The following is a 19,676-nucleotide window of genomic DNA, read 5'->3' as shown; positions in this document are numbered from 1 at the left end:
GTAGGTAGAAGGACAGAGGCGGGGAGCCGCTGGGGTGGCTTGCTTTCTAACGAAGGCAAGCCGTGACCGCAACGTTTCCACGGTCATGTTCTCGCAATGAGGACAAGACCCATCCACGAATGATGTCTCCGTGTGGGCAGTGCCCAGACACGTTAGACAGCGATCGTGGCCATCAGAAGCGGAGAGATAATGACTGCAACCAGGAATAACACACAAACGGAAAGGCATCTTTAAAAAGACGTTCCGTGTGTGCCGCTCTTTTAGAATTGAAAATATACTCTTTTAGAATATACTCTTTTGTTTTGTTCTGCCGAAGCGCCCAGGGGCGTTCTCTGCACTCCACGGGTGCAGAGGGGGAGAAGCCACTGAAATGCGGCGTAAATCCAGCAGTTTGAGGTGAACGGTAGGGAGAAATTGAATTCAGTGCACTGAATGCAACCGCTCAGCTCCGAAGAGAAAATCTGAATGAGTGGTTGCATACCAGCTCCTTTTATACCCATATGTCCAGGGGAGTGGCATGCAAATTCCACTCGCCAATTCCCATTGGCCTTTTTTCAAAAAGCAGAGGTGTTTGGGGCTCCCAAGAGTGACCCCCAGTGTCACTACATCGACATAACTTTGAGTTAGTGACAGATAGGGAATTCATGTTTCAATTCACCTTCACTCTAATTGCTATTCTGATTATATAAAATAATTTGTAATGGGAAAAACTATATTAAATTATAAAAACTCAAAATAGAAGTATTTCCACAGGTGTATTCAGACTTTTGTATCCCATACTTGGACTAGACTGCAAATATCCTCAACCTTCCACACACTGTAGGTAAAAGCTCCTGTTTATCAGGTCATGGGAGACTATGTTTGCATCCAGCTGGATGCAATAGACCAGCTGCAACACATATGCCACATGTGCGTGTGTTTGTGTGTGATTCAGCACAAGAGATGACAAGGTAAGATTAGTCGGGAAAACATAGCCTTACAGCAGATGGCAGTCATGTAGCAATGTTCTTCTAGCTCATTTCAGATAGAGCTTATCTCTGAATCCTCTGAAAGCCTTCTATTTTGCCTTGGCTTTGCTGGGCCTCAGCTATGGCTGCAATGAGAGTTTGCATTTGTGTGGCTGTCAATGCCAGTGACCTTCAAACTGAATGTCTGTGGCACTGAGATGCACTGCCTTCACAAATCTGTCTGAAACATTGTCAAACCAAGCCTTTAAATTACATCTTTATGTGTGTGCTGTCTGAAGCACCTTTGTTTTCATTGTTCCTGCAGATGCTCACAGGAATCCTCCTATCAGCATTATGCACCTGACATGATTCACAGATTCGTTCTACATGCTGTGCTTCTGCCATTCCTCTCATTCTCTGAATCTGCTTCAGCGTCCCTTGGCATGAAATGTCATGAAATACAGATTTGAGACTTTACTTGATTTCACATAATGGCATATATTTTTGGAATTTTGGCATATTTTGCCATGCTGCATTGAAAATATTGAGAGGACAGTAGATAGAGGACAGGAAATAATAGGGGTAAGAGTGGGGAATGGGATCAGAAAATGTAGCCTGAACCTGTTTCATCCACGTGAGCATCACAGATTAATGTATTTGTAATGGCATGCAGCTGATAGGTAACTGTACAATGTGTAAACCTCACTCCCCTGGCCTCAAGAGGCGCACTAGCAAATGACGCTAGAGGCTGTAACTTTTAGCCTCCTCGTTAGCGGGCCCGCCTCCATTGCTGGAGACGCCGGTTCGAATCCCGCTCAGAGTGAGCCAATTAGGACCGGTTACAGTGGTGCCATGACCCAGATGGGAGTGAAGTTTAGGGGGGTGAGTGTAATGGTTGCCAGCTGGTACGTGCTGTGCAGTGTGTATAAACCTAAAGGCAAAGGCTAAAGCTGTAGCCTTTAGCCTCCTCATTAGCGCTCCCTCCTCCCATGCCAGAGACGCCAGTTCGAATCCCACTCGGAGTGGGTCGAGCAGGCCCAGTAACAGTGGTGGTGTGACCCGGATGGAAGTGAGGTTTAGGGTGGTGAGTGTAACAGTAGCCAGATAGTAGGTAGCTGTGCAGTGTGTAAACCTCACTCCCCTTGTCTCAACAGGCACACTAGCAACTGACGCTAGAGGCTGTAGCATTTAGCCTCCTCGTTAGAGCGCCCGCCTCATATGCTGGAGACGCCAGTTTGAATCCTGCTCAGACCAGGTCAAGTGCGACCGTTATATATTCTTAAAATGCTCTGCCAGGGCTCCAAAATATAATCCCTTTAGAACTTCCCTTGTAAATTTAGGACTTATCTTTGCGCAGCCTTAGTGTCGGCAAGACAGAGAATATAGTCTTACAGTGAGTGATTTCACTGTTCTATATGATTTGTCTGAGACCACATAAAATAAAATAAAAAATGAATTGAAAACCATGTCAGAAATGGTCAGCAGTCTGAGCAAGTTTGAGACATACATTGATAGATCGTTAATCTGCTTCATCATATGATGCACTGAGCACTGCTGCAGTTATAAAATATATACACTGATTAGCCACAACATTAAAACCACCTGCCTAATATTGTGTAGGTCCTCCTCGTGCCACCAAAACAGCACCAACCCGCATCTCAGAATAGCATTCTGAGATGCTATTCTTCTCACCACAATTGTACAGAGCAGTTATCTGAGTTACCGTAGACTTTGTCAGTTCGAACCTGTCTGGCCATTCTCATTTTTTTTGGCACCATTCTGAGTAAATTCTAGAGACTGTTGTGTGTGAAAATCCAGCAGTGCAGTGCATAAAATCATACAGATACGGGTCAGGAGCTTCAGTTAATGTTCACATCAACCATCAGAATGGGGAAAAAATATTATCTCAGTGATTTGGACCGTGGCATGATTGTTGGCACCAGATGGGCTGGTTTGCATATTTCTGTTACTACTACTACTACTAATAATAATAAATCAGTAGTAACTGTATTATACTTAAGCAGCATCTAACATCTGTGATGCTCTGTTATGCAGCACTTTATCTGACAAAATATAACTCCAATGTATTTTGTATTGTGCTGTGAGGTTCTGTATACAAGCACTTCATTTGATAAAAACTAATACAATATCATTGAAAATTAATTTTTATATTTTCAGTTGTTTATTAATTAATTAATTTAAACACCATTTTGATGATAAATTTAAATAAACTGTTGATATGGAGTTCCGAAAACAAGAAAAAAGAACAGGTATAGGACTCTGTATCGGCGAGTACCAAAAACGTACTCGTTCTAAAGAAAAAATGGTATCAGGACATCCCTAATATATATATATATATATCTCCATATGAAGGTACCACATTCATCTGTACAAACAATAGTATGCAAGTATAAACACCAAGGGACCTCACAGCCATCATACCACTCAGGAAGGAGACGCATTCTGTCTCCTAGAGATGAACATAGTTTGGTGCGAAAAGTGAAAATCAATCCCAGAACAACAGCAAAGGACCTTGTGAAGATGCTGGAGGAAACAGGTAGATAAGTATCTTTAACCACAGTAAAACGAGTCCTATATTGATATAACCTGAAAGGCTGCTCAGCAAAGAAGAAGCCAGTGCTCCAAAACAGCCATAAAAAAACGCACATGGGAACAAAGATCTTACTTTTTGGAGAAACATCCTCTGGTGTAATGAAACAAAAATTTAACTGTTTGGCCATAATGACCATTATTATGTTTGGAGGAAAAAGGGTGAGGCTTGCAAGCCGAAGAACACCATCCCAACTCTGAATCATGGGGGTGGCAGCGTCATGCTGTGGGGGTGCTTTGCTGCAGGAGGGACTGGTACACTTCACAAAATAAATGGCATCATGAGGAAGGAAAATGATGTGGATATATTGAAGCAACATCTCAAGACATCAGCCAGAAAGTTAAAGCTCAGTCGCAAATGGGTCTTCCAAATGGACAATGACCCCAAGCTTACCTCCAAAGTTGTGGCAAAATGGCTTAATGACAACAAAGTCAAGGAATAGATAGAAAATTTGTGGCCAGAACTGAAAAAGCGTTTGCGAGCAATGAGGCCTACAGACCTGACTCAGTTACACCAGTTCTGTTTGAAGGAACGTGCCAGAATTCAAGCAACTTATTGTGAGCAGCTTGTGAAAGGCTACCTAAAACGTTTGACCCAACTTAAACAATATAAAGGCAATGCTCCCAAATACTAACAAAGTGTATGTAAACTTCTGATCCACTGGGAATGTGATGAAAGAAATAAAAGATGAAATAAATCATTCTCTCTAGTATTATTCTGACATTTCACATTCTTAAAATAAAGTAGTGATCCTCACTGACCTAAGACAGGGAATGTTCCCTATCTGTCACTCACTCGACGTTGTGTCGATGTAGTGACACTAGGGGTCACACTTGGGAGCCCGAGACACCTCTGGTCTTTGATAAAAGGCCAATGAAAACTGGCGAGTGGTATTTGCATACCACTCCCCGGACATACGGGTATAAAAGGGGCTGGTATGCAACCACTCATTCAGATTTTACTTCGGAGCCGAACGGTCGATGTTTACTGAGCTGACTGTTCATCCACCTCTGCTGGATCTGACGGCGCATTTCAGCGGCTTCTCCCTCTGCACTAGTGCACTGCAGAGAATGCCCCTGGGAGTTTTGGCAGAAAAAAGAGAGTATATTTTCCTAAAAGAGTATATTACTCTAAAAGAGCTGCACACACAGAACGTCTTTTTAAAGACGCATCTTTTAAAGATGACTTGCCGTTTGTGTGTTATTCCTGGTTGCGGTCGTTACCTCTCAACTTCTGACGGTCACAATCGCTGTCTTTCGTGTCTGGGCGTGACCCACGTGTAGACAGCATTCGTGGATGGATCATGTACTCACTGCGAGAACATAACCATGGCAACGTTGCGGTCGCGGCTTGCTTTCGTAAGAAGCAAGCCACCCCAGCGGCTCCCTGCCTCGGTCCTTCTACCTACGGGTATGAGGCCAGCGCGGCTAGCACTGGGGGCGATTTGGGGACCCCAATGAGACCACCTCCGCCGGGTATCCCCCCATGGACCTCCCATTCCCCAGCACGCTCGTCTGCCCCGATCGGGCTTCCGGATGAGTCCAACCTCTTGTTCGGAGCCCGCGAAGCTGATGAGCTCTCGAGCGCAGCATCGGAGAGCGGGCTCGTCCAGTCGGATGCAGAAGGCTCAGCTGGGCTCCCCCCCTCGGGTTCAGTTGCCCAGTCACAGGCTGATGCGGAAATGACGGACATGCTTTCCAGGGCAGCCACGAGAATCGGGCTAGAGTGGAACCCTCCACTCTCCCCTGAACCCTCATGGCTCGATGATTGGTTCCTGGGCTCGCGGCGCCGCTCAAAGCAGCCACACCCCGCTCCAGTCCCTTTCTTCCCGGAAATGCATGAGGAGCTGGCAAGATCATGGGAGGCACCTTTTACTGCCCGGTCCCGATCCTTCAGCTCCCCCGCCCTCACTACCCTCGATGGCGGGGTGGCCAGTGGCTATTCGGCGATTCTCCTGGTGGATAAGGCGCTTGCGGTGCACCTATGCCCGCAGAGCACTGCCACCTGGCATGGATACCCAAAGCTCCCGTCCAAGGCCTGTAGGTTCACGTCATCCCTGACCGCCAAAGCCTACAGTGCTGCTGGACAAGCTGCCTCCGCCCTGCACGCCATGGCTCTCCAGCAAGTCCACCAAGCCAAGACGCCAAAGGAACTGCACAAGGGTAGTTCTGCCCCAGATTTGATGCAGGAGCAGCACTCGGTGACCGACCTTGCTCTCCGGGCGACGAAGGTCACAGCGTGGTCTCTCGGGCGGGCGATGTCCACCTTAGTGGTCCAGGAGTGCCACCTTTGGCTCAACCTGGTCGAAATGGGTGAGGCCAACAAGGCATGGTTCCTTGCTGCCCACATTTCCCAGGTTGGCCTATTCGGCGACACCGTCGAGGACTTTGCCCAGCAGTTCTCGACGGTGAAGCAGCAGACGGAGGCTATCTGGCACATCCTGCCCCAGCGTGGCTCAAGATCCCGCACCCCGCCTGCTCATCGCCAAGGGCGTCCCCCTGCGGTGACTGCACCAGCTCCGCCGCAGCCCGCCCTTTCGGCCCGGCCTCGGCGTGGAGCTCACCGCAGGAAGCAGATGCCACCCATCTCACGGCCAGCCGCCAAGAACCCTCGGAAGGCTTCGAAGCGCCCCTGAGATGGGCGACCCAGGGATGACGAAACCCACCTTGGAGCTGGTAAGCAGACCACTCCATCCCCTGGTGGAGGGCCGGGAGGAGAATCTTTTGTTGCTTTTTCATTTAATTTCGCTGCATGCCCAAGTGGCTGCGGTACCCAACAGTTCAGCAAAAGAGCGGTTTCCTCGTTCTCTGGGTCACGTACCCGGTGTGCACGGCCATCATCACGACCACCGTCCACCTTTCCATCCTTGCAGGTTTGGCGCTCCAGCGGCGGTCTCCCCGCCCCTGCGCCCCCGATGTGACAGTCTCCATGAGTCACGAGGACAGGCCTCTTCCTCCCCCATCCCAGGCTGTTCCGGGGTGGTCACTAGGAGCCAGGTAAGTGCTTCGATGTCCCTGAACTCAGCACGGCCACAACATGGCATGGCAACTCAAGCTCCGCCCCGCCGCGAGGCCCCACCTGCCGGTACGTCCGACGAGATTGTCCCCTTGGTCCCCCTCACTCGGAGCTTGGATGTGTGGCTTGCGCTTTCCAATCCGTCGTGATGGCTGATCCAGACCGTCCGACTCGGCTACGCGATTCAGTTCGCCAAGCGTCCGCCCAGGTTCAGTGGCATCCACTTCACCTCGGTGAAGAGCGAGAACGCTGCTACCTTGTGCACGGAGATCGCTACCCTCCTACGGAAGGATGCGATAGAGCCTGTCACTCTGGCCTAGATGAAGAAGGGGTTTTACAGCCCCTACTTCATTGTACCAAAAAAAGGCGGTGGGTTGCGGCCAATCTTGTATGTGCGAGTAATGAACCGGGCTTTACACAGACTCCTGTTCAAGATGCTGATGCAAAATCGCATTCTGGCAAGTGTCCGGCATCAAGATTGGTTCACAGCGGTAGACCTGAAGGACGTGTACTTCCACATCTCGATTCTACCTCGACACAGACCCTTCCTGTGGTTTGCATTCGAGGGTCAGGCATATCAGTACAAGGTCCTCCCTTTTCGGTCTATCCTTGTCCCCTCGCATATTCACGAAGGTCGCAGAGGCAGCTCTTGCCCCATTAAGGGAAGTGGGCATTCGCATTCTCAACTATCTCGATGATTGGCTAATCCTAGCCCACTCTCGAGATATGCTGTGTGCACACAGGGACCTGGTGCTCTCGCACCTCAGCCGACTAGAGCTTTGGGTCAACTGGGAAAAGAGCAAGCTCCTCCTGGTTCAGAGCATCTCTTTTCTCGGTTTGGAGTTGGACTCAGTCTCATTGATGGCACGCCCCACAAATGAGCACGCACAGTCGGTGCTGACCTGTTTGAAGGCGTTCAAACAGAAAACAGCGGTTCCACTGAAACTCTTTCAGAGGCTCCTGGGGCATATGGCATCCTCAGCGGTGGCCACTCCGCTCGGGTTGATGCATATGAGACCGCTTCAGCACTGGCTTCAGACTCGAGTCCCGAGATGGGCATGGTGCCGCGGGACACATTGCGTGGCCATCACGCCGATCTGTCATCGCCTCTTCAGCCCTTGGACCAACCTCACGTTTCTACGGGCAGGCGTTCCCCTAGAGCAGGTCTCCAGGTGCGTCGTGGTTACGACAGATGCCTCCAAAATGGGCTGGGGCACTATTTGCAACAGGCACGCAGCCGCTGGCTTATGGACGGGCCCGTGGCTGCGTTGGCACATCAACTGCCTCGAGTTGCTGGCAATTCTGTCTGCCCTGCAGAGGTTCCGGCTGTTGATCCAGGGCAAGCACGTGTTAGTTCGGACAGACAACACGGCAACGGTAACATATGTCAACCGTCAAGGCGGTCTGCGCTCCTGTTGTATGTCACAACTTGCCCGCCGTCTCCTCCTCTGGAGTCAGCAGCACCTCAAGTTGCTGCGAGCAACTCATATCCCGGGTGACCTCAACACTGCAGTGGATGTGCTGTCGCGGCAGGTTACCCTCAAGGGAGAGTGGAGACTCCACCCTCAGGTGGTCCAGCTGATCTGGAGTCGATTCAGACAGGCACAAGTAGACCTGTTCGCCTCCAAGAATCCTCCCACTGCCCGCTCTGGTATGCCCTGACCGAGGCACCTCTCAGCATAGACGTGCTGGCACACAGCTGGACATGATCACTCAGGCTAGGGCCCCCTCTACAAGGCGCCTGTATGCCTTTAAGTGGCGTCTGTTCGCTAAGTGGTGTTCTTCCCAATGCGAAGACCCCCAGAGATGCACAGTCAGATCGGTGCTTTCCTTCCTGCAGGAGAGGTTGGAAGGGCAGCTGTCCCCTTCCACCTTGAAGGTGTATGTAGCGGCACACCACAACACAGTGGACGGTAAGTCCTTAGGGAAGCATGACCTGATCATCAGGTTCCTGAGAGGTGCCAGGAGGTTGAATCCCTTCAGACCGCGCCTCGTTCCCTCATGGGACCTCTCTGTAGTTCTTCAGGGTCTACAGAGAGCCCCCTTTGAGCCTTTGCAGTCAGCTGAGCTTAAGGCACTCTCCTTGAAGACTGCCCTCCTGACTGCACTCACTTCCATCAAGAGGGTAGGAGACCTGCAAGTGTTCTCTGTCAGCAGCAGCAGTAGTTCCATGCACAAATGCATTTTTTGTGACCATATTCAGTTTTTCCTCATTTTTTAAAATTTACTTGTTCGTTGAACTGTTGTATATAAGCAATATCACACTCGCAATCATGCTATATGCCCCTAAATCAGCACTGCTATGATTCGGCTGCAGACCGAGTGCCGCAGGTATAAGGAAACAGTTTTCTTGCCACTAAAACTGAACATTGTGTAGAGGAAAGTGTTTTATATATATATATATATATATATATATATATACTCATGTTATATAAGTGTTATATAAACTCGTTCTCATTCTAATAAAAATGATATCAGGACATCCATAATATATATATACACACACTGGCGGCCAAAAGTTTGGAATAATGTATAGATTTTGCTGTTTTGGAAGGAAATTGGTACTTTAATTCACCAAAGTGGCATTCAACTGATAATAAAGTATAGTCAGGACATTACTGATGTAAAAAACAGCACCATCACTATTTGAAAAAAATAAATTTTTGATCAAATCTAGACAGGCCCCATTTCCAGCAGCCATCACTCCAACACCTTATCCTTGAGTAATCATGCTAAATTGCTAATTTGGTACTAGAAAATTACTTGCCATTATATCAAACACAGCTGAAAGCTATTTGGTTCATTAAATGAAGCTTAACATTGTCTTTGTGTTTGTTTTTGAGTTGCCACAGTATGCAATAGACTGGCTTGTCTTAAGGTCAATATTTGGATAAAAATGGCAAAAAAGAAACAGCTTTCTCTAGAAACTCATCAGTCAATCATTGTTTTGAGGAAGGAAGACTGTACAATGCTTGAAATTGCCAAAAAACTGAAGATTTCATACAAAGTTGTACACTACAGTCTTCAAAGACAAAGGACAACTGGCTCTAACAAGGACAGAAAGAGATGTGGAAGGCCCAGATGTACAACTAAACAAGAGGATAAGTACATCAGAGTCTCTAGTTTGAGAAATAGACGCCTCACATGTCCTCAGCTGACAGCTTCATTGAATTCTATCCGCTCAACACTAGTTACATGTACAACAGTAAAGAGAAGACTCAGGGGTACAGGCCTTATGGGAAGAATTGCAAAGAAAAAGCCACTTTTGAAACAAAACAAAAAACAAAAAAAGAAATGGTTAGAGTGGGCAAAGAAACACAGACATTGGACAACAGATAATTGGAAAAGAGTGTTATGGATCTGAACCCCATTGAGCTTTTGTGGGATCAGCTAGACTGTAAGGTGCGTGAGAAGTGCCCGACAAGACAGCCACAACAGCACAGCAAGTGCTACAGGAGGCATGAGGTGAAATGTCTGGACAAACTGACAGCTAGAAAAGCTGTCATAGCTGCACATGGAGGATTTTTTGATGTAGTTTAAAGTAGTTCAAGAAGTTCTGACATTTTTTTTCAAATTGTAATAGTAATTTTTCACAATATTAATGTCCTGACTATACATTGTGATCAGTTGAATGCCACTTTGGTGAATAAAACCAAAAGTCCATGGAGAAGGAATTATTGCGCAACTCGTTTATCTCGCTGATTCGAATGAGAGATTGAGCTGAGCAGGCCTGCATGTGAAAATACACACCGTATGTGAGCATTCAGGCTGTGCAGAGCTATCCATTGGTTTAGAGTTACAGCTTTCATTTCCTTAAAACCCAAGAAGCTGAGCTGTGATGATGAATGCTGCCATTGTTCAGTGACAGCGATCAATTGAAGAGATTCTTTTTAATTATTCTGGCACTTTCACAACTTGGCAGATTATGACAATATAAAACAGGCTTTGATCTATGGCTCTCTGGGCTCAAAGCAGGCAGGCCCTGCTGTATTTTTGTGGACCTTGAAATAGTATGAATCGTGAATGTGTTGTTGTGATTCTTTTACAGCTCCCTTGCTGCTGGTTTGCAGAGTTTTGCCACATTGTGTTTGTGAATTTGTGCCTGACTGCATATGTGTGAGAGTGCGTCACTGATTGTTTGCCTGTCCGTCTGCCCTTCCGTGTGTGTATGTGAGAATGTGTGAGTGAGTGTTTGTGGCTGCCTGCCCATGTGCATGAGTGTGTTTTTCTATGTGTGTGTGTGTGTGTGTGTGTGTGTGTGTGAGGGTGAATATAATGCAAAATCAGTGAGGCTTGAGTAATAACTCTGTCTCATTCATCACACTATGTTGTAAGCAGGATAAAAGAGTGCAACAGTCTGGTTCCGGAAGTAAAAATTATATTAATTTTCTCCATAGGATAATTGATTTTTAATGATAACTTATAAACCTTTTAAGACAGACCTACCAAGAGTTCTGAGATCGTTAATCAATGGGATATGCTTCTGTTGAAGCCGCCAGTCCAGGTTTTTCAACTTTTCAAAAAAAAAATTTGTTTAATAGTAGAATTTTTGGTGAAGAACTACACAACCCATGATTCTGCAAAAAATGATCCACCAATCAGAGAACAAAATCGTGAACAAAACGCAAAGTGTCCCAAGAGCTCTACACTAACTGCCCACTCCCATGAAGCACTGTGGACGACGCAATCAAGTTCATCTCCCTACACTCTCAAACTACTTGTATATGTGTACATATTTGAATATTTTGCAATGAACTTAAAAAATACTGTTTCTGTACTTAAAATCAACAACTTAAATCAATAGTTTTTTATTTTTCCATTGTTTTTAATTTGATTACGTCACTTGCAATGTGTCATGGGATTGTAGTTAATTCTTTAATTAAAGATGTAGTCTTTTATCTTTGTCTTTTTGTCTGATTTTCAAATAGTTTTTTGCTTCAAATCAAATGTTTGTAATGTGAATCATCTCAGAACTGGTTGGTTTGGTTCGACTTAGAAATCTCATATGAAGGATTCTATGAAATCCCTATGGGAAAAAAAAAGAAGGAAAAATACTTCAGGGAATCAAGACAGGGCAGATACTGTAGCTCTCTCTAGACTGTGCTCCTCACACACTGCCTACGTTCATACAGTGAGTGTTTAAGATTGACAACCTTATTTCTTAAACAGGTGTGACTTTCAAACTGTTCTGTTCAACAGCTTACAGGAGCAGCTTTAATAATGTCTATACCTGTATGAACAAATATCCAAAGTCAAGCCCCTTTTCTATTTTCGCGACAGTCAGATATCAAAGATGGTGACTCCTATAACACTGAAAAGTGTCATCACAATTGACACGACATTATATAATAAATAAATAAAAAAATCACAAGTTAATGAGTGTAGAGCACAGCATTTTGGTTGCAGCCAGACTTCAAAATTGATGGAAGCAGCTCTGGTGGAAGACAGCGACTGGATCTAAAACATTTGAATGACACAGAGTAGCTATTGCAATGCATTACATGACAGACAACTAGTTGTACTAACAGCATCTTGTTGCAAAGTATCAGTCTGCGAATTCCATTATCTCCATTCCAGCCATCAGTATGTGAAGTGTTCTCCACACTAAATCCTATCTCAGAGTTAGTCTGGAACTCTGCTGTATCCCTATTTTTTTATTCCATTGTTTTATTCAGTTACATCAATGGAAATAATCGACCATGTACCATTAGAAACGGCGGAGACTGTGCTGCGATAACACAGGTGTCTTGCTGCTCTGTGCCAAGGTGCAAACCACAAAGTCTGCTTTATATCTCAACACATAGTAACAGCATCTTCTTCTCTTCAGCTGTGCTGTACTCAGGTAGAGCATCATTAGAGTGCATGACTAACAGCTGTTCTTCACTCCAGGCTTTATATTTTAACGGCATCCTAAAACAAGTCTACAGTGGATGTGGGACAAAACAGCTCAACAAGTGGCTGATTCATCTGTATATGATGCTAGCACAAATAGCATCCTTCACATAATGCATTCTGTCTCTAAAATGCACTAGATAAAAATGGACAATCCACAAGCGCAGCTGTAATAGATAGTGTGTGTGGCAGGGCCCATTTGGATGAGAGCAAATATGTCTGTGATACTCTTATACTGTAGTCAGTCTTTATAAGCAATGTAGGTGTAATTGTGCAACATACAGTTGCCCCAGAAAGTATAAAGCCACACTTAAAATCTATTGATGTCTTAATTATTATGATAAAGTATCTAACCAAGTGTCATTTATTTGAAGGAAACAAACACACTTTTCAAGCAAAACATTTCAAAATAAGACATTTTCATGATTCAAAATATAAAACAATAGATGCATTGTTAATAATTAAGAAAATAAGAATTAGGCCACTCACTTTCAACTTTGACAAACATATGTGACACATAGTTAATATGAACTACGGCAGTTTAAAGTGAGAGTAACTTATCTACTAAAAATGACCTTGAGAGGAGTTGTTTAAAAGCAATTAAAATAATGGCTAAAAGAGTAAAACTAGTTCTGAGAAAAGGTCTAGCATCTTTTCATTTGTTTGGTTTGGCATTTTGTTTCAAATGTAAGGACATTCAGACATTTGTAAGTGTGACTTAAGTTTCCAAAAGTGTCAAAATACTTTTTGGGGCCAATGTATAAAAATGAGACATATTTGGTTTCTTTTGTCTCCATTACCTATGTGGTCTGAGCATTGATAAAAGAAAAAAAAGCCTACATTACTAAAACACACACAGATGAAGCAAGAGCATTAACTGACATATGTGACCATGGCTAGCTGAAACAGATTTTATAGCACAGACTATCTGCATTCTCATGCTTTTTAATTTACATACATTTATATGCTGATACTACTCTGATATTCACTAAAGTGGTTTAAATTAAAAAGCTGTCAGCATTCTGTAATGTAGATGGGCGTGAACTCAGAGATAAAGGGAACAACTAAGGCTAAGATAGAAGAGAAAGTGACTGGGTAGAGACTCCAAAAACACTGACATTTGGCAGCCAGACAGGAACCCCGATCATGTTTACAAAATTCTGTCACATGGATCCATAAAAAGTCCTTATATGTCCCACTCACCCATCAGTGTCCTGGAAGTTGACGTTCACCTTCTTGGCAGAGCCCAGCAACTCTAAAAAAAAGAAGAAAAAACAAAGAGGTAGAATAGAAAAGGGGATAAGTATGATGAAACAATTTTCAGCAGTACACTTTGGGAGAAAGGACATTTCCAGCATGTTTTATGATACTTCTGCAAATGAGTGTTTGTGAGTGAGCTTTGAACAGTAACGATCTGATTTAAGGCTGAAATTTCACATTTGCAATGGAAAATTCTCTATTCTTGGATTGTAGTCACTTTGAGAGCAAGTGTGAGTGAGCAACATGTTGAGAATGTGTTTACTGGATTCCACCACAAGTAATAGTTGCATGATAGACAGTGAATCAAAAATGCACACTTGCAGACTGAACCTAAAACTCTGCATTGCATTCAACTTTGTAGAGGGATAGACCTTATTCACAGAAGCTCCATATTTTATTTTTTAAGGTGAAAGAAAATGAGGCTTTGGGATAGACTTTCATTCTCTTCAATGGCATGCACTGTATAAGGCTATATTAAGCTTTTAGCACATGTAATTATTTGACTTTTTATAGTTTTTTGTCTACTTGTCTTTCAATGTTTCATCAGCAGAAAGATCTGAAACACTTTTAAACAGCAGTACAGGCCATTGAATAGACTGTAAGTCTATCCTTCAGTCTATTCCTCAATGACAGCCTCATTGTCATTTTTGCCAACAATTCAAGATGGTGCTAATGTAGATAAATACACAAAAATAAAAACTCTCTCATGTACACTCAGCTGTACACCTACTGTACTTATTCATGCGATTATCTAATCAGCCAATCTTGTGGCAGCAGTGCAATGCATAAAATCATGCAGATACATTTCAGTTAATGTTCACATCAACCATCAGAAAGGGGAAAAAATTTGATCTCAGTGATTTCGACTGTGGCATGATTGTTGGTGCCAGATGGGCTGGTTTGAGTATTTCTTAACTGCTGATCTCCTGGGATTTTCATGCACAATAGTTTCTAGAGTTTACTTATAATGTTGCCAAAAACAAAAAACATCCAGCGAGCTGCAGTTCTGCAGATGGAAATGCCTTGTTGATGACAGAGGTCAACAGAGAATGTCCAGACTGGTCTGGAGCTGACAGAAAGGCTATGGCAACTCCGATAACCTCTATGTACAATTGTAGTGAGCAGAATAGCATCTCAGAATGCATAACACGTCCAACCTTGAGGCAACTGGGCTACAACTGCAGAAGACCACATCAGGTTCCAGTTCTGTCAGCCAAGAACATAAAACTGAGGCTGCAGTGGGCACAGGCTCACCAAAACTAGAAAGCTGATGACTGGAAAAACATAGCCTGGTCCGATGAATCTCGATTTCTGCTGAGCCACACAGATGGTAGGGTCAGAATTTGGTGCTAAAAACATGAACCCATGGAACCAACCTGCCTTGTGTCAACAGTCCAAGCCGGTGGTGGTGGTATAATGGTGTGGGGAATGTTTTCTTGGCACATTTTGGGCTATCTAATACCAACTAATCGTTGCTTAAATGCCACAGCTTATTTAGGTATTGTTGCTGACAATGTGCATCCATTTATGGCCACAAATTACCCATCTTCTTATGGCAACTTCCAGCATGATAATGCACCATATCACAAAGCAAAAGTCATCTCAAACTGGTTTCATGAACATGACAATGAGTTCACTGTTCTTCAGCAGCCTTCCCAGGGGCCAAAAAGTACACACAAAAAAACAAAATCACCATAAAAGTAGTCAACATGAATGTTCTACATTCCAAGTTTTCTGAAGCCAAACAATTTGTTTGTGTCAGGAACAAAGCCAAAATTTAAGTTAGAATAAACCATTAATCTTTCCTTCCTGTGAAGTTCTAGCCTGCGTCCACTTCCAGTTAAAAAAATGAAGCCTTATTTTTATTTATTTTATTTTATATTTTTTGCTTTTTCCGATTGACAGCCCCTGGTTCCTATGAACTGTTATGACGTGAAGAGCTGTGCAACAGCATACAAGTTTGGAACGATATGAGGGTTAGTAAATAATGATATAATTTTCATTTTTGGGTGAACCACCCCTTTAAACTGAAATCACCTTGAGGCAGGACTACTTTGGATATTTTCCTTAATATTAAAAAAGATTCTGGTGCTGAATCAATGATGAGGATATTTTTTTTTTCTGTAAATATTGCACATATCTTCATAATTTTGCTGTGCTAATAAAAGAGAAGGAACAACAGGATAATGATTCCTCTTAACTCGGTGGACCAAAACAATAAACTCACTGCTGCTAGAAAAGTACTCATGCATCCGTTTCGCACAGAGAATGTGGAAGAGGACGTAATAACAAATTACTTTCTTATCAACAGGCGTACCTCACAGGCTATACACCGTGACCATTTTTAGTCTGATTAATGTGAACACAGCGGATGTTTCCCAACTGAAATGGGGACACATTTAAAGGCTGTCTCTTGGGGCCGCTCTCTCCATCACCTTCCCTAACAGCATCGACCGAGTGTACAACCATAAAAGAGACCCTGTGGACAGTTGAAGACTGGTGTTGCATTTTCTGCCATGCATGTATCCATGATTCACTCAGGCCTCACTTACAGCACCACCAGGAGGCCATGATGCAAGAGTTCCAGAAGAGTCCAGTCTAGTTGAGTCTCTCAGACTAAAATCAGACCAGTACATTCACTGCCTCTAATTATTTAGTGTTTTGAACTAGGCGACAGAAGTGTAAAAGCTGAAGTGTACAATTTTTCTACACTAAAATTCCTTTTCCTATCATGTCTAAATATGCAGAGACAACTATAAGTAAGTCATTTGTAGGTTGATTTCCAAAGAAAATGTTAACACTGTGGCTCAATGGTGCAATCAAAACATTACTCTGTTTGTTGGATCATCCTGACTAGACTGTCACAGCAACATTGGCTCACCCAATGGCGTGAGTTTGGGATGGGACTATATTTCTATCCGACCAATGGCAAATGGAGTAGGGGGAGTGTTTTGGGAAACTTGTTTGACAGCCAGCAAAGCTTTTATTCATATTACATAAAGAAGCCTGTGGCTTTGGCATGCTAGAGATTTCACTGACTTAACTAGTCTGTAGGTGATAAAAACATTCACACCTGGTAAATGGGCTTCTATTTGGCCTGTAATAGAATCAGTGGAATTTGGAAGCAGATCAGAATGCCTTATGTGGTCCATATTCCATCTGGAGCAGAGTTGCTCGCAGCTATGTACATCAGTCAGACTCAATACAAGGCTGTTTTCAACAGCTGCTCCTCAATGTGACACAGAACATCTGTGTGTCTTTTTCTGGCATGTCTTTAACTCTTCCACCTCTCAGGCCTGGCCTGATGTGTCCCAAAAGTTCACGATTAGAACTGATATGAAATAAAACCTAGCAATGAAGTAGACTCCAGCAAATAGCTGTCTGGTTTATTGAGGAACAAGTGGATGCTTTTATTTCAAGATACAAAGGTTACAGAGGAGAATTGCTATCTGTAGTAAGCACTGCCTGTGAGTTCTTTCTCTCAGATGGTCTGTGTATCAACCTTTTGGCCTCTGTCAAACTGAGTCTCAGATGAAATGTATGTTAGAACTGACCCGAAAAGATGGCACAGATTTTAGCATGGCAAAGTGAGTTATGTGGATAGTGCAGACACATGGATTCTACTTAAAATATAAATTCTATTTACACATTCATTCTCATTTATTTCGTTGTTTACAACAATAGGCTAGCCTAGTGTTAATGTCTGTTTAGTTGCTTTTTGTTTATTCTTGGAGATTGTAATAGGTTTTGCTTTTGTGCTAAGAATGTTGAAAACTCTACTGCACCCTACTGAAAAGCATAGCAGGTCAGCAACTGTAACGAATTTTGATGCATATGATTTTGACATTATGCAAGGTACTTGTCAATCTCCAGCTTAACATAAATGTCTGTACTCTCACTTACCACATTTTATGTACTAGTCTAGAGTGATCTAATCCATTTTCTGTAGTCATGATGATAATAAAATCATTATCAGGGGCATGATAAACAACAAATAATCTCCAAAGTTGGTGCTTGCTATGGCTCCCAGGAGGAGCATAGCTTGTGAGTTCAACGTCTCCACGCCTAAGGTTGTTCGCCAGCACCTTGACTTGCCTCCAATGGCAGCCTTCGGCTTCTTTTGCTACTGTTTTGAGCCATGTGTTGCTTGGTCACCCGGGTCTACAATTGCCTTGGGGGTTCCAATTGAGCACAGTTCTGCTCATGTCTTGGAGAGGCTGATGGAGGGCATGACCAATCCATCACATTTCTACTGGTGAGCTCAAGCAGATCTTGATTTGAGATGTGGTTGGGCCAGAAGATACAAAGGATATGACAAAGGCATTTATTGACAAACTCTTGCAAACGTTTGATGTTCTGCTGTGTGATACCCCTATGTGGCAGCGGGGGCGTGGTCAAGCATCTCTCCGGAGAGAGAGAAAGCAGTAAGGGCGCTTACACCTGAGCTAAATTATGTCTAACACCTGTCTCTAATTTCAGTGAGCACGGGGAGAGCGGCATAAATAGAGACACACCGCAAATAGAAGGGAGAGAGAGCCTGGGCACCACAGACCTGAACAAGAAGCAAAGAGTTTTTATTACAAGTGATGAGAGTTTATTTTGTGAAGCGGTGTGTGATTGTAGATTAGCTTAGTGCATAACGCAAAGACTGTGAGACTGTAATTGTGCTGCAAAGAGAGGAAATAAATCCTTACCTGAACCAGGAAAGCTGCTTCTCGCCTCCTCCTTACACCCTAGTTCCCTATCTTTCACTCACTCGACGTCGTGTCGATGTAGTGACACTAAGGGTCACTCTTGGGAGCCCCAAACACCTCTGCTTTTTTAAAAAAAGGCCAATTGGAATTGGCAAGTGGAATTTGCATGCCACTCCCCCGGACATACGGGTATAAAAGGAGCTGGTATGCAACCACTCATTCAGATTTTCTCTTCGGAGCTGAGCGGTTCTATTCATTGAAGCTAAATTCATCCACGAGTTCATTCACCTCATCTGCTGGATTATATGGCGCATTTCAGCGGCTTCTCCCCCTCTGCACCCGTGGAGTGCAGAGAATGCCCCTGGGCGCTTCGGCAGAACAACAAAAGAGTATATTCTAAAAAAAGAGTATATTTTCATTCTAAAAGAGCCGCACACACGGAACGTCTTTTTAAAGATGCCTTTCCATTTGTGTGTTATTCCTGGTTTCGGTCATTATCTCTCCAATTCTGACAGCCACGATCGCTGTCTTACGTGTTTGGGCACTGCCCACGCGGAGACATCATTCGTGGATGGGGCTTGTCCTCATTGCGAGAACATGACCATGGCAACATTGCGGTCGTGGCTTACATTCATAAGAAAGCAAGCACCCCAGCAGCTCCCCGCCTTGGTCCTTCTACCTACAGGTATGAGGCCGTGCTGGTTAGCATTGGGGGCAATTTGGGGAAATAAATGGGACAACCTCCGCCGGGTATCCCCCCAAGGACCTCCCATTCCCCAGCACGCTCGCTTGCCCCGGTCGGGCGCTCGGGCCGGCTCGTCTCAGGGCGAGTTCGACCTCTTGTTCGGAGCCCGGGAAGATGATGAGTTATCAAGTGCAGCATTGGAGAGTGGGCTTGTCCAGTTGGATGCAGAGGCTTCGACTGGGCTTCCTCTTTTGAGAATGGTCGCCCAGGCCGACACGGAAATGATGGACATGCTTTCCCAGGTGGCTGTGAGCGTCGGGCAAGAGTGGAACCCTCCACTCTCCCCTGAACCCTCGCAGCTCGACGATTGGTTCCTGGGCTCGGGGCGCCGCCCATGGCCACACCCTCCCCCGTTCCTTTCTTTCCGGAAGTGCATGAGGAGCTGACAAGATCGTGGGAGGCACCATTTACTGCCCGGTCCCGGTCTTTCAGCTCCCCCGCTCTCACTACCCTCGATGGTGGAGAAGCCAGGGGGTATTCGGTGATCCCCCAGGTGGATAAGGCGAAGCTTC

General features: G+C 44.6%; 1 protein-coding gene across 1 annotated transcript in view; it reads right to left on the bottom strand.

Moving 5' to 3' along the window:
- The window catches only part of LOC127450157 (caskin-1-like), a 168,538-nt gene that overhangs the window by 61,879 nt on the left and 86,983 nt on the right, over window positions 1-19,676 (bottom strand). Inside the window, exon 2 of the mRNA XM_051714002.1 lies at window positions 13,669-13,720. Within this exon, the coding sequence (XP_051569962.1) occupies window positions 13,669-13,720 (52 nt within the window). The remainder of the gene's footprint in view (window positions 1-13,668; window positions 13,721-19,676) is intronic.

The sequence above is a fragment of the Myxocyprinus asiaticus genome, chromosome 13, assembly GCF_019703515.2.
Source record: "Myxocyprinus asiaticus isolate MX2 ecotype Aquarium Trade chromosome 13, UBuf_Myxa_2, whole genome shotgun sequence".
NCBI lineage: Eukaryota > Metazoa > Chordata > Actinopteri > Cypriniformes > Catostomidae > Myxocyprinus > Myxocyprinus asiaticus.
Note: the sequence above shows the minus strand (reverse complement) of the source record. Positions and strands in the feature narration are given on the sequence as shown.